Source organism: Pogoniulus pusillus, chromosome 35 (assembly GCF_015220805.1).
Source record: "Pogoniulus pusillus isolate bPogPus1 chromosome 35, bPogPus1.pri, whole genome shotgun sequence".
NCBI lineage: Eukaryota > Metazoa > Chordata > Aves > Piciformes > Lybiidae > Pogoniulus > Pogoniulus pusillus.
In genome coordinates, this window is record NC_087298.1 from 11,192,811 (window position 1) to 11,208,141 (window position 15,331).

Consider the following 15,331-nt stretch of genomic DNA (forward strand, 5'->3'; position numbering starts at 1 on the left):
GGCTGGGGCACTTAGTGCCATGGTCTGGTTGGTTGGGCAGGGCTGGGTTCTAGGTTGTGCTGGCTGAGCTTGGAGCTCTCTGCCAACCTGCTTGATTCTGTGAATCTATGATTCTAAGTTCTTTGCAGAGAGAGTGATTGGCATTGGAAAGGGCTGCCCAGGGAGCTGGTGGAGTCCCCATCTTTGGAGGTGTTTAGGAGGAGGCTGGATGAGGCACACAGTGCCAGGGTTTAGCTCATTAAAAGAGTTAGGTGCTAGGTTGGACTCATAGAATGGTTTAGGGTTGGAAGAGACCTCAAAGCTCAGCCAGTTCCAACCTCCTGCCATAGGCAGGGACACCTCCCACTAGAACAGGTCACTCAAGGCCCCATCCAACCTGGTCCTGAACACCTCCACCTCACCACTCAATGATCTCAGAGGTCTTTTCCAACCTGGTTAATGCTGTGACTCTTCTCCTCCCCCCCACCTTTTCCAGGGTCTGCCATGTGCAATATTCAAGTGAGCAACAAAAGTCTCTCCAAGGCTCCCAGTTAAGAGAATCAATGTTGAGTGGGGGTCTCTTAAAAAGCCACTAAACCAAAGCCAGATGAAACTTCACAGCTCAGATCAACGAGATGGAAATGCAGGAAGATAAATCCATCCCCATCCATGTTCAGTCCTTTAGGTCATCCCATTTTTCTCTCTTCTGTCTTTTCATTTTCCAGCCCTGGGAGCTTACTTCCATCTACAATGGAGTGATCCTGTCAGCAGCTGTAAATCAGCTGAGGATCTCAGTGGAGCTCTGCTGATTAACATCAGTTGAGCATCTTTCCCTGGTGCTACAGCCACGAGCCTGCAGTAAAAAGATCTATTGATGAAGCTATAAATAACCCAATGTGGCCAATATGCCTAAGGCAGCCCCATGGCTTCTTGGTGTTCCCAACTGCCTGCTTGGCAAAGGCTTGCACTTAACCCAGACTTGCACACCCACCCAGCAACCCTCCATGGAAGTGAAGGCCACATCCAGCTACTCAACCTGCATGTCCCACTGGCAATTCTCACACCAGGAGCTGAAGGAGAAGCCCTGGGGCTCATTTCGTGGCATGAGCACAGAACCACAGAAATCAGCCCTGTCCATCATAGACTGGTCTGGGTTGGAAGGGACCTTTAAAGCTCATCCAGTCCAACCTCCCTGCAGTCAGCAGGGACATCTGCAGCTAGAGCAGGTTGTTCAGAGCTCCAAACAACCTGACCTGGGATGGTTCCAGGCAGCTCCCACCTCCCTGGGCAACCTAGACCAGTGTCTTGCCACCCTCAGCATCAAAAGTTGCTCCCTTCTGTCTCCATTCTCCCTCTTTTAGTTCAAACCATCACCCTTTGCCCTGCTACAAAGTCACACAGGATCACACAGCAGCAGGCAGGTTGGCAAAGCTCCTCAGGAGCACCAAGTCCAACCTACAACCCTGCTCTACAAGGTTCACCTTAACCATAGCCCTAAGCACCACATCCAAACCACCCTGAAACACAGCCAGGCTGGGGGACTCCACCACCTCCCTGGGCAGCTCATGCCAGTCCCTGACCACTCTCCATGAAAAACTTTTCCCTAATGTCCAATCTAAACCTCCCCAGCCTCAGCTTGAGGCCATTCCCCCTTCTTCTGTCTCCAGTTACCTGTGAGCAGAGCCCAGCAGCAGCCTCTCCACAATGTCCCTTCAGGTAGCTGTAAATGACAATGAGGTCTCCCCTCAGCCTCCTCTTCCTCACACTAACCATGCCCAGCTCCTCATAAGCTTTATTCTCCAGGTCCTTCCCCAGCTTCCCTGCCCTCCTCTGGACCTGCTCCAGCACCTCCACATCTCTCTTGTGTTGTTATGCCCAAAACTGAACACAACACTCAAGGTGCGGCCTCAACAAAGCCAAGCCCCAAGGGGACAGTCACCTCCCTGCTCCTGCTGGCCACAGCACTTTTAATCCAAGCCAGGATGCCATTGGCCTTCTTGGCTGCCTGGGCACACTGCTGGCTCACACTCAGCTGCCTGGGCACTCTGCTGGCTCACACTCAGCTGCCTGGGCACACTGCTGGCTCACACTCAGCTGCCTGGCGCACTCTGGCTCACACTCAGCTGCCTGGGCACACTGCTGGCTCACACTCAGCTGTCTGGGCACACTGCTGGCTCACACTCAGCTGTCTGGGCACACTGCTGGCTCACACTCAGCCGTCTGGGCACACTGCTGGCTCACATTCAGCTGCCTGGGCACTCTGCTGGCTCACATTCAGCTGTCTGGCACTCTGCTGGCTCACATTCAGCTGCCTGGGCACACTGCTGGCTCACATTCAGCTGCCTGGGCACTCTGCTGGTTCACATTCAGCTCCTCTCTATTACAACCCACAGGTCCCTTTCTGCCAGCAGCTCTCCAGAGCTGCCCCAAGCCTGCAGTGCTGCTAGGGGTTGTTGTGACCCAAGAGCAGGCCCTGGCATTTGGCTTTGTTGAAATTCATCCCATTCACATTGGCCCAGAGATTTAAGCCTATCCAAGTCCCTCTGCAGAGCCTCTCTACCCTCATTCAAACCAACACTGCCACCTTACTTGGTGTCCATCTGCAAACTTACTGATGAGTCTCTCTGAAATCAGTCAAGGTCATCACTAAAGGGGTTAAAAAGAAGTGGTCCCAACACAGATCCCAGAGGAACACCACTAGTGACAATGACAAGAGTGCCTGGCCAGCAGCTCGAGCTGGAGGACCTGGCACTCTCCTAGTTAGCAAACACCACTAATAAACCCATCTGTAGAGAAATAAAGCTTCTGGACAGGCAAGCACTGCATATCTATGCTAGAACTCTGCCTGTGTTGGAAGTTGTGAAGCCTCCTTCTCTGGAGAGATTCCAAACCTGCTTGGACACAATCCCAGGCAACCTGTTCTGGGCAAACCTGCTTTAGCAGCTGGGTTGGACTAGATGATCTCCAGAGGTCCCTTCAAATCCCTTCCATTCTGTCATTCTCACTCTCTTCAGCCTGCCTGAAGCCCTCCAGTCCGTGCAGACACCAAACAAATGTTCAACTAAACCCCTGCCACAAAGCACAGCTACATATGGACACGTAGAGGGACACAGAAGAGCCAGACCTTGCCCCAGAAAGTCACACACTCAGCCCACAAGGCAAAGGGAGGTGAGTAAAGGTGGGGAAGGGAGAAGGGAAAGAGAACTAAATAATGAAGTCCCAACCAAACCAACGTGTGATGTGCAACTCTTGCCCACTGCCTTCCAGCAAGACCCTGGTCCATCTCTCTCTCTGCATCTCTTTGTCCATCCCTGGAGGTGTTCAAGAAAAGACTGGCTGAGGCACTTAGTGCCATGACTGGCTAGGGCTGGGTGCTAGGTTGGACTGGATGAGCTTGGAGGTCTCTCCCAACCTGCTTGATTCTATGACTATGATTCTTCCCTCTTCCATTGCCCCTGCACCACATCCAACAACTCCCTCATCATTTCCCTTTCCAAAAGGAACCCAAAACCATCCAAGCCAACGTTTGGAGCACTAAATTAAGAGCCCAGCAGCAGGGTGGAGGTGAAGAGCTGCTGCTGCCACTGCTACTGCTGCCACTCCACCCTGCCCATGGCTTGGGCTGGTCCTGCACCACAATTACAGGGCAGAGGTGGAGCAGGAGCTGAGCTCTGCACCACAACTGGTCCAGAATAACAACACTGCTCCCAGCACTGCAGCAGACACCACTGCAGCCACTGATTTGTCAGCAAGAAAATCCAACCCCAGTTCCAGCCCTGCGGCTCCCTCAGCACCAAAGGCAGCCTGCAGAACACAGCAGCCCAGCTGCTGGTCACAGCAAGCTCATCACCATGCACCCATGGGACTGCACTCAGCTGGAAGGGACCTCTGTGTCCCTCACGTGGCTAAGTATCCTCTCTTTTAACTGAAGCACAGAATCATAGAGTCAGGCAGGTTGGAAGAGAGCTCCAAGCTCAGCCAGCACAACCTAGCACCCAGCCCTGCCCAACCAACCACACCATGGCACTCAGTGCCCCAGCCAGCCTTGGCTGCAACACCTCCAGGCACAGAGACTCCACCACCTCCCTGGGCAGCCCATTCCAATGCTCATCACTCTCTCTGACAACAACTTCCTAACAACATCCAGCCTAGACCTGCCCTGCCACAGCTTCAGGCTGTGTCCCCTTCTTCTGGTGCTGGCTGCCTGGCAGCAGAGCCCAACCCCACCTGGCTACAGCCTCCCTGCAGGCAGCTGCAGGCAGCAATGAGCTCTGCCCTGAGCCTCCTCTGCTGCAGGCTGCACACCCCCAGCTCCCTCAGCCTCTCCTCACAGGGCTATTTTCCAGGCCTTTCAGCCCCTGTGCCATGGGCAGGGACACCTCCTACTAGCCCAAGCTGCTCAAAGCCTCATCCAACCTGGCCTCAAACACTGGAGAGGGACTTTTTGCACAGGCTTGCAGCGACAGGGGAGGGAGCATCTCTGTGTAAACTCTTCCAGTGTCTCACCAGCCTCACTGCAAAGAATTTCTTCCTAATCCCCAGTCTCCATCTTCCCTCTTCCAGCTTCAATCCATTGCCCCTCACCCTGTCACTGCAAGCCCTTGCACAAAGTCCCTCTCCAGCCCCCTTCAGGCCCTGGGAGGCTGTGTTATATTTCAGGCTGGGGGTGTGAGCTCTTCTCCTCACTGGGTAGAGCAGCAAGGGCACTGATCTGGAGAGGGGTGGGGGGAAGGGGGAAAAAAAACCCTCTCCAACCCAGAAATCACTTTGCACATTTAGATTCATGAATGCCTAGAAGAGATGCAGCATCCCAGAGTCTCTGCTGGTGTAAATCTGTGTCACTCTTGTTATGTAAATAGAGATTTGCTGATCTATAGCAGGCAGGGATGGGGACTTCAGCTTCCATTTGGTGCAGTGCTGGGAAAAAAAATGCCATGCTGAGTGCAAAACAGCAATGCAATACTTCAAAGGAACGTTTAAACTGCAACCTGCATGTGCTGGGGCTCAGGCTCCTCCAGCAGCAGCCAGTGACAGAGTGGTGCCCAGCAGTCCACACTGCTGAGCTTCCAAATTTCCTCTAAGTCTCTCTCTAGGATGATTTTTTCTGTCATTTTTCAGCCCTGGTGAGAAAATGATGCAAGAGAAAAGCTTTCTGGCAGGGTTTGGAGTCTTCCAGGGAAGGCAGGGCTGGCTGATGGGATGAAAAGGGCAGCCTGAAAGCCTTGGAGAAGCCCAGTACAGAGGGAGACAAAAGTGATGGGAGGGCAGGAACCCTTCTGCTGCCAGCAAAGTCTGAGAGAGTTTGGGTTGTTCAGCCTGGAGAAGAGAAGGCTCCAGGGAGACCTTCTGGGGGCCTTTCTGTGCTTAAATGGGATCTAGAAGAAAGATGGGGACAGACTTCCAAAGCAGGGTGAGGAGTGCTGGCTTCCAGTTAAAAGAGAGGACATTTAGGCTAGAGAAGAGGAAGAAAATTCGACACTGAGGGTGGTGAGACCCTGTCCCAGACTGCTCAGAGAGGTGGGAGATGCCTCACCCCTGTAACCATTCCAGGTCAGGTTGTGTGGGGCTGTGAGCAACCTGCTCCACTTGGGGAACTCCCTCCCAACCTCCCATTCTGGGATTCTCTGAGCTCCTGCTCATCTCCTGCTCTAAGTGAACCTTCTCTGGCAGAGGTGTGGGATTCAGTGATCTCCAGAGGTCACTTCCAGCCCCTATCCCTCTGTGACTCCATGGCTTCATTCCAAGCAGCACATTTTGCCCACTTCATTCCAGCCTTGAGTACCCAAAACATAGCTCCCAGCTCCCCTAACTTCTATACTTCCTTCTTCCCACCTCTTGAAGGAACCTAAATCATCCTAAACCCCCCTCACCTCTCAGCCAAGCCCTCTGAAACCTCCCTCAACCAGGCTGCTCTGCAGCTTTGCCACTGACATCACAGAACCAGTCAGGGTTGGAAGGTACCACAAGGATGAGCCAGTTCCAACCCCCCCTGCCATGGGCAGGGACATCTCACACTCAATCAGGCTGGCCACAGCCTCATCCAGCCTGGCCATAAACACCTCCAGGGATGAGGCTTTCACCTACCTCCTTGGGCAACCCCTTCCAGGCTCTCACCACCCTCATGCTGAAGAACTTCTTCCTCACATCCAGGCTGAATCTCCCCATTTCCAACTTTGCTCCATCCCCCCAGTCCTTGAAGGCCTAAAAAGTCCCTCCCCAGCTTTCTTGTAGCCCCCTTAGGATACTGAAAAGCCACAAGAAGGTCACCTGGGAGCCTTCTCCTCTCCAGACTGAACAGCCCCAAACTCCCTCAGCAGCTACAGAAAAAAAACCACCCAAAACCCAACAAACCACAAGCAAACAAAACCAACAGCCCCAAAACTGAGGGCTGACTCAGAGGAGATGTCTAGTAAAGCATGAGAAGCAATTCAAGGGCTCCAGTGACACATCACAACCCCATTTCTGCCCCCCAAAGAACAACCTAAGGCTTTCAAGAGAAGAAAAAAAACCCCAAGCAGCAATACTCACTCTTTCCCCAGGGTCACCCATTAAGCCCACAGGTCCAGTTGGTCCTGGAGGTCCTGGAAGACCCTACAGGAGAAAAAAAAACCAACCCAGTAATTAAACAAGTGAGCTGCTCATGGAAAATGGGTTCTGCTTTCTAACATTTGTACAATGAGCAGGAAGAGAATTAGAGCTCTCTGTTTATTTGTGCACCAGAAAATCCCCCCCCTGAAGCACTCTGGCCACATGCTTGGCATATGGAAGAGCTGGAGCCCAGGAGCAGCTGTGTGCTGAAGCCTCCACAAGCTTCCCCCACCCCTAAATCCCTGTGTCCCACAGCCACAAGCATCCTTTGCTGAAAGGTGTGCAGACAAAATGCCACTTACTGCTGGGCCTTCAGGACCAGGTGGACCTTCCACCAGCATGCCCTAAGAGGAAGGAAGAAGAAGTGATTAGCAAAGTAAATCAGACTCTAAGTCACATTGGCTCCAGGGCTGGAAACTCAGTGCTGAATCTCTCTGGTGGCAATCACAGAGTCTTTGAGGCTGGGAAAGACCTCTGAGATCATCAAGTCCAGGCTATGACCTAACCCCACCACATCAGCTAACCCATGGCCACCAAGTGCCACATCCAATCTCTTCTTCCAGACCTCCACCACCTCCCTGGGCAGCCCATTCCAGTGCCTAATCACCTTTCCAGGAGGAATTGCTTCCTAATATCCGACCTACCCCTCCCCTGGTGCAGCTTCACACCATGCCCTCTCCTCCTGTCACAAGTTGCCTGGGGGAAGACAGCATCAAGCCCAACCATTAACCCAGCACTGCCAGGGCACCACTAAACCATGGCCCTAAGCACCACATCTCCATGGCTTTTTGAGCCCTCCAGGGATGGAGATGTCAGAGGTCTTTCCCAGGTCTTTGCCCTGAGCAGCCTATTCCATGGCTTGACAGCCCTCTTGGGGAAGAAATTGTTCCTCCTGTCCAACCTAAACCTCCCCTATTGCAACTTGAGGCCCTTTCCCCTTGTCCTGTTGCTGGTTCCATTAAAGAGACCAACCTCACCTCACTCCAACCTCCTTCTAGGGAGCCATAGAGAGCAATGAGGTCTCCCCTCAGCCTCCTCTTCTGCAGACTAAACACTCCCAGCTCCCTCAGCCCTGTTCTCCAGACCCTTCCCCAGCTTTGTTGCCCTTCTCTGGACACTCTCCAGCCCCTCAACACCCTTCTTTGACCAAGGGGGCCCAAAAGTGAACCCGTACTCAAGGTGTGACCTCACCAGTGCCCAGTACAGGACAATCCCTGCCACATATAAATATATATAGGCAAGGTCTTGCTGCTGCTGGGTCTAAGCATCTCAGAAAATATATATAGGCAAGGTCTTGCTGCTGCTGGGTCTAAGCATCTCAGAGCTGCAGAGCTTCCACTCTCTCCACACAGCATCTCCTATGCCCTGGCTGCCAGAGGCACAGAGGGCACTGCCCACTGAGCAACCCAACATCTTCTATCCCAGTCATGCAGGGGCAAAGCAAAACAACCCTTCCCTTAGGGTCACCACAACCCTTCTCCCTTAGCTCATAGCCAAGCAAAGACCAAAGCCTGGGCCACATCCAGCTTCAGTGGTGCTGGAGCAGGAGGAAAGCTTCTCTTGATGCAAAATCCTGTTCCTAGATCCAGGCAGCTACAAAAACAAAACCAAACCAATCCAAACCACCAAAACTTAATCAAATTGCAAGGAGGTTGTTTGGGGTTTTTTTCCCCCCCCCCCCCCTCCTCTCTCCCCTCTGTTAAATTACTTTCCCAGCAGACTGCAGGGCTGTGATTTACTCTGTGTGCCTAGGAAATCACTGTGTGGGCAAAAAAAAAGAGGCTGGAATAATGTTATTCCATTCCTTCTAATCTAAATATTTTGTCATAACTTTAAATCAGCTCTATCATAGATTCAGGAGAATTGAGCTGTCTCTTCCCTCCCCACCCCCACCCCCCTTCCTTCATGGGTGAGTAAAAAAAAGCAGGCAAGAAACCTCCCCAAAACACCTGGCAAAGGCTTTTCAGAAGGGAGCAGGACTGAGAAGAACCTCCACAGTGAGCAGTGCCCCTTTTATCTCTGGACTTGTGGCCCCAAGTAGCACCCAAAGCAATCCCAGCTCTTGCCAGCCAACAGGGACATTTCTCCCATGGGATGCTGGCTCAGATGGGAGAAGCCCAGAGGAAGCAAACACAAAGGACTGGTCTCAGGTCTGCTCTCCCGACCTCAGGCTCCAGGACTAAAAGCCTCATCTGACCCCACAGCAGTGACTACCACAGACAGAGCTGAGCTGAACCCATCTCAAATGTCTAAAGGGGAAATCCAGACATTCCTGCCTCCAGAACCACAATCCCTGAGGCCAGGGGAGCCAAAAATAGGGTGCAAGATGTTGCCATGGCCCATCCTTGCTCCCAGCAGTGGGCTGCATGTTCCTGCACCACTAAGGCATGACCAGCACTATTTCCAGTCCTTCCCAGTGTCCACATTGCTCATTACCACCTCATTTAGAACCTGGCTTCTGCTTCATGGGGAGGAGTTAGAGGACATTTTCCTGCTGCTGGCATCACACAGGCTCCTCTGCAGTCTTCTTCACCACTATTTAGGTGATGGACTTTGCCCAGTGCCCATTTCTGCTGTGTGCCATGGAGACATTGCTGGGTGGCAATCAAGGGGGAAGCCTACCCCACATTCCTCCAACCTGTGCTAAGGAGGAGCTGTTTGCTACTGGAAGCTACCAAGAAGAGGTGAGCTATGATGCTGGAGGTGTCCCCCACGACATTCCACTGGATCCTTCTCAGACATGGGATGAGAAGGAAGCTCCAGAGCTCCCAGCAAAGCTTTCACCATATGAACACCTCAAGGTGCATCCTTGCTGGCACATTTTGGGGCAGCAGGCTCCAAACCAGAAACAAATATGATTGTCTCTGGGCTGGTGCAGAGATCCATGACCCACACATCCATCACCCCAGGCCTTTTCCTGAGCTGCTGGCTATCAGCATTCCCATGGTGTGAGCAGGCAGAGCACCGAAGCTCTGCTTCCCATGGCTGGCTGCAGAGCCTGGGGACAGCTCCTCTGCAGGGGAAGAGCCTGGGGGCCAATTAGCCAATTTGCAATGCAAACATCTTTGGCATCTTCCCATGGTTATCTGTTGGGTTCAGCTGAGCTCTGCTTTTAGGGACATCTGGAGAGTGTCTTCGGTGAGAAAAGCTGCACTGTTTATATGACTGCTCATCAACAGGGGTGATGTGAACGTGGGAGGCTTTGGGGTTTGGGGATCAAGCCCAGTGGGAGGGATGCCCCCAAGGGCGATTGCCTTGGGGGCAGCAAACAAACCACGGGCTTGGGACTGCCCCAGGGGAAAACAAATTGCTGCTTCCACTCACTCAGCACCCAGATGCTTAGCACAAGTCGAAGCTGATAGTATAGGAACAACCCAAAAGGTTGATGGGACCCTCCCCAAGAGCAGGTGGGAGCCCTCAACAAAGCAGAGAGGGTTTTGAGGAGGAGAAGGGAAGCTTAGAGCTGGGAAATGGAGGGGTCTCAGCCATCCCTAGCTGCATCCTGCATCCCTCCTGCGCTGCTCAGCTGCCTCCAGCGAGCGTCAGCACCGAGCAAGGATTGAAGGCAGAGAAAACGCAGTCGGGCTCCAACTTCAGGACTTGCTGTAGCTGACATCAGGGAGGGGGAGGAAAAAAATAACTAATAATAATAATAATAATAATAAAAAAATCCCAACAACAACAAAAAAAGGAAGCTAAAGAGTGCAGCAACTCTGAATTTGTCTCTGCTGAAGAGGAAAAGCATTTGGTCTTGTTTACTCTCTGGCAAAAGCTGTATGTGCTCCAGTGTTTTGAAATAGCAAAGGCAGCCAAATTCTTTCTGGATGATTAAACTTAACTATTTTGTTGGCTCTAGCTGCAGTTCAGATCGGTTCTGGACAGGGCAGGCTGAGCTTTGTGCTCTTGGTTTGGTTGGTTTTTAGGGAGGGGTTCAGCTGCCCACCCCTCAAACCCTTCCAAATCAAAGCTCCCTGCTTTGGTTTTGTGGGGTGAAAGGGAGACCCAGAAAGGGAGGAGAGGTCAGAAATGCTTCTACAAGGTCCTCAAATTCAGGCTTTTTTGTGCCCTCCTGTTGCACCCCAGCTTCTCTTAGACCTCCTTCTTCCTCCTCCCCACCACTATCTTCAAGTGCCAGGAGGAGGGAAAAGAAGATGCTTCTACAACGTCCTCAATTCAGGCCTTTTTGTGCCCTCCTGTTGCACCCCAGCTTCTCTTAGACCTCTTTCTTCCCCTCCCCACTGTCTGCAAGTGCCAGGAGGAAGGAAAAGAAGGTGCTCCTACCCTCCTGTTGCACCCTAGCTTCTCTTAGACCTCTTTCTTCCTCTCCCCACTGTCTGCAAGTGCCAGGAGGAAGGAAAAGAAGGTGCTCCTACCCTCCTGTTGCACCCTAGCTCCTCTTAGACTCTCTTCTTCCCTCCCCCACACTATCTGCAAGTGCCAAGGGGAAGGAAAAGAAGATCTGAAAGAAGAACAAAGGCCTCTGAGGGATGGGAAGTGCCACCCCGAGGCTGGGTGCTGGGCTGGCACTCTGCCAAGCAAAATTAGGTTAATTGAGTTGCTGGTGTGCAGTGTGTGTGTGGTTGGTTGCAAGGACCTGAAGCCCTTTTTCCAGCCTGAGAAGGGCAGGCATGGGGGTACCTCAGCATCCTGACATGTGAGGAGGGACAGACACACAGAGCCAACCTCTGGGCAAGCAGCAGCCATGCCCAGCGTGAGGGTAACTGGGGAGAGGATCCAGCTTCATCTAAGGGGGTGCTCAGTTGGGCACCTATGTTTTCTATTTCAAGGCTGCAAAGGGCACAGGCAGTTTATAACTGCTCTTCAGAATGCAAACCAACCTCAGGAGCAGGGCAGGGCAGAATGGTGAAGAAAGAGAGCATCAGGACCCACTCCCAGAACAAGAGAGGGCTGCTGCTGGGAGGAGAAGGTTGGTGGGACCCGGCAGCAGGCACAGGAGCAAACCTCTCCCCTCCCACAGCTGTGTGCAGGGAGAACCCTTTTATTTCCAGAGAGATGAACCCATTAGTTGTACAATTAAAGCCAGCCCCGAGCTGCAAGTTCAGGTCAGGATATGACCTGGCCACCAGCTGCGGGCACCAGCCGGGGAGCACATCAAACCCTCCCCATCCCCTGGAGAGAGCAGCCCTGCCCTCTGCCTAAGGCTGCAGTTCTGCAAGGCTTAGGCTTTTCATTTGGAAAATGAGAGATTTCATGGGGAATTTTGCACTTCCTCCACGATTTAGGTTCACCTCTTGAAGTTGAAAGCAAAACAAAACCCCAGCACTAACTCAGGCTGTCTTCTCTTTCAAGTCTCTAAACCAACCAAGAAGTCAGTCCTCCATGGGAGATATTTCTTCCCCCCTTTCAGCTGCCACCCCTGAGACTACCAGGCCAAACACACCAAACATGCCTCCCCCCCTGGACTTTTCAGCCAATCAAAGCACCAAAATCCCAGCTGGTTCTTACCGGCTCAATAATGGCAGGTTCTCCCTTCTGGCCCTTCTCACCACGGGGGCCACCAATCTGCAGCACACAAAGGGGAAAACACAAAGTCAGACCAAGGAGGCATCACCTGCAGCAGCAGCAGCAGCACTCCAAGCAGGAGTCACAGAGCCAGTTTGGAATCACAGAATGGTTTAGGTTGGAAGGGACCCCAAGGATCAGCCAGTTCCAAGCCTCTGACATAGGTAGGGACACCTCCCACTAGAACAGGTCACTCAAGGACTCATCCAACCTGGCCTTGAACACCTCCAGGGAGATCCTCAGGTCCAACCTTTCTCTATCCCATTTTGACTGGAAAAGACCTTCAAGATCCTCAGGTCCAACCTTCCTCTATCCCATTTTGACTGGAAAAGACCTTCAAGATCCTCAGGTCCAACCTTTCTCTATCCCATTTTGACTGGAAAAGACCTTCAAGATCCTCAGGTCCAACCTTCCTCTATCCCATTTTGACTGGAAAAGACCTTCAAGATCCTCAGGTCCAACCTTTCTCTATCCCATTTTGACTGCAAAAGACCTTCAAGATCCCCAGGTCCATCGTTCCTCTAACTCCACCAAGGCTGGTGCTAAGCCCTGTCCCCCAGCACCGTATCTCTGTCTCCCTGCAACACCTCCAGGGGCAGGGATATAAAACGAAGCAGACCTCTCCCTTCTCCTCACCACAAGCTCTGCAGGTGGATGAATCCAAGAGAGATGCCTTCCTTGGCGTTTCCACTGCTCACCTCCATGCTATCAGGCATGGGATGCCAAACATGGAATCCTAGAGGGAAAAACCAACTCTCTTACCCCTTCGTAGACGGTGTCCTGGTTAGCAGGCATGCCAGGGCCAATGTCAGGAGAGACTGTTCTGTCATAGTAGCTGTCATAATAATTCCCATCATATTCTTTTATTGTTTCCTCAGTGAAATCTTTATCCAGGTCCTCTCCTCCTTGAGTAGCCTGAAAGGCAAAGAGCAGCAATGTGTCAGGATGCAAACCTCTTAAGGATGCAAGCACTGCAAAGAGAAAGGGAAACTTTGTGTGCAGCTATTAATATAAAGCATCCTCACTCTGCAAGCACCACAAAGAGTTAAACTCTGGAGGTTTAAGGTCTCCAGTGACCTCCAACAGCAAGCAGGAAGGATGGAAGGATCTTTATGTCCAGGCATACAGCTTGGCTTTCCCTAGGACTTCTCTGCTGACCCTTGAGGGTAAAACTGGAGAGTGAGAAACAAAACACAGCACAAAGTCCTGCACCTGGGTGGGTGCAATGCCAAGCACAGCTCCAGGCTTCTTCAATCACATTCTGTGATTCTGTGAACCATAACCTCCCCGGAGGTGTTCAGGACCCCAACCTAAACACTCCAAGTTCACATTTTCTTTTAGCAAGCAAACAAACAGGAGTGGGAGATGTTCCCAAGCACAACTCCAGGCTGGGTGGGGAATGGCTGAGAGCAGCCCTGAGGAACAGGATCTGGGGGTCTGGGGTGGTGAAAAGCTCAACAGAAGCCTGCAGTGGGAGTGCAGCCCAGACACAACCCTGTGCTGGGCTGCAGCAGGAGCAGTGTGGGCACAGGGCAAGGGAGGGGATTCTGCCCCTTGGCTCTGCTCTCCTCACACCCCACCTGCAGTCCTGGGGGCATCTCTGGAGCCCCCAGCACAAGGAGGACATGGAAGTGTTTGAGCCAGTCCAGAGGAGACCACCAAGATGCTGAGAGGGCTGCAGCAGCTCTGCTGTGAGCACAGGCTGAGAGAGTTGGGGCTGTGCAGCCTGGAGAAGAGAAGGCTTGGAGGAGACCTTGGAGTGGCCTTCCACTGTCTGAAGGAGATCTCCAGGATGGCTGGGGAGGGACTATTGACAAGGTCTTGGAGTGCCAGGATGAGGAGGAATGGGTTTGAAGTGGCAGAGGGGAGATTGAACTGGATGTGAGGAAGAAATTGTTTGCAGTGAGGGTGGTTGGACACTGGCAGAGGTTGAGGGTGGTGAGACCCTGGCACAGGTTGCCCAGGGAGGTGTTCAGGATCAGGCTGTATGAGTCCTTGAGTGACCTGTCCTAGTGGGAGGTGTCCCTGCCTATGGCAGGGAGTTGGAACTGGCTGAGCTTTGAGGTCCCTTCCAACCTAAACCATTCTATGAGTCTACAAATCAACAGCTCAGGGCAGAAGGATCCCTCAATGCCTGAAGGAGCAGGGAATGGAAGGCTCAAACTCCAAGCCCCACTCCCTGCCTCAGTATTTGAGAGGCTGGATTATGAAGCATAAAACCAAAGTCACACATCCAGCTGCATATTTGAACTGCACATCAAAAACCCCCAAAGGCTCCTTCTGAGTAACCAATTAGGGGAGAAAATGTGGAAAAAATCAAGTTTGCTTCTAGAAAAACCTCCTGTTTGTTTAGTCTGAGCTCCAAGCTGGGATGGTGCTGGTCCAAAGAGCAGAAGCAGAAACCCTCCCCAAATCTGATGCTTTAATCCCTGAATCCTCTCTGAATTCTTACAGCAACAGATGTTACAGACCACAGGCAAAGGCTTCCAGACAAGGATCAGAATTTCCTTGCTTCTCTCACACCCCTGGGCTTTCTGCAGCCTGGCAGGCAACCATCTCTTGACATCCTTCAGTCCACACAGCACAGCTGAAGAGGAACATGTGCTGATGATAACATATTTGTTCTTGCTTCTTTCCCATCCAGGTAATGACTAAAATACTCCATACATTGAGGGTTTTTTTTTCCCTTCAGTTCTTCTCAGAGAATTATTTCCTAACTGCTCCAAGCTCAAAATCATAGAATCACAGAATCAAGCAGGTTGGGAGAGAGCTTCAAGCTCAGCCAGCCCAACCTAGCACCCAGCCCTGCCCAACCAACCACACCATGGCACTAAGTGCCCCAGCCAGGCTTGGCTTCAACACCTCCAGCCACAAAGACTCCACCACCTCCCTGGGCAGCCCATTCCAATGCCAATCACTCCGCCAAAAACTTCCTCCTCACCTCCAGCCTCACTCTCCCCACCTCCAGCTTTGCTCCATTCCCCCCACTCCTGTCACTCCCTCACAGCCTCAAAAGTCCCTCCCCAGCTCTTTAGTAGCCCACTTCAGATGCTGGCAGGCCACAAGAAGGTCACCTGGGAGCCTCCTCTGCTCCAGCCTGCACAGCCCCAACTCTTTCAGTCTGTGCTCACAGCAGAGCTGCTGCAGCCTCTCAGCATCCTCCTGGCCCTGCTCTGGACACTCTCCAGCATCTCCACAGCCTTCTTGTCCCAGGGGCTCCAGAGCTGGATGCAGGACTCCA

General features: G+C 52.4%; 1 protein-coding gene across 2 annotated transcripts in view; it reads right to left on the minus strand.

The window, feature by feature from the left end:
- COL5A1 (collagen type V alpha 1 chain) overlaps positions 1-15,331 on the minus strand; it is a 213,993-nt gene that overhangs the window by 92,120 nt on the left and 106,542 nt on the right. For both annotated transcript variants that reach the window (XM_064171508.1, XM_064171507.1), the window contains exons 8-11: positions 12,853-13,005; positions 12,034-12,090; positions 6,870-6,911; positions 6,508-6,570 (exon numbers count right to left, since the gene is read on the minus strand). In XM_064171508.1, the coding sequence (XP_064027578.1) occupies positions 6,508-6,570; positions 6,870-6,911; positions 12,034-12,090; positions 12,853-13,005 (315 nt within the window). The remainder of the gene's footprint in view (positions 1-6,507; positions 6,571-6,869; positions 6,912-12,033; positions 12,091-12,852; positions 13,006-15,331) is intronic.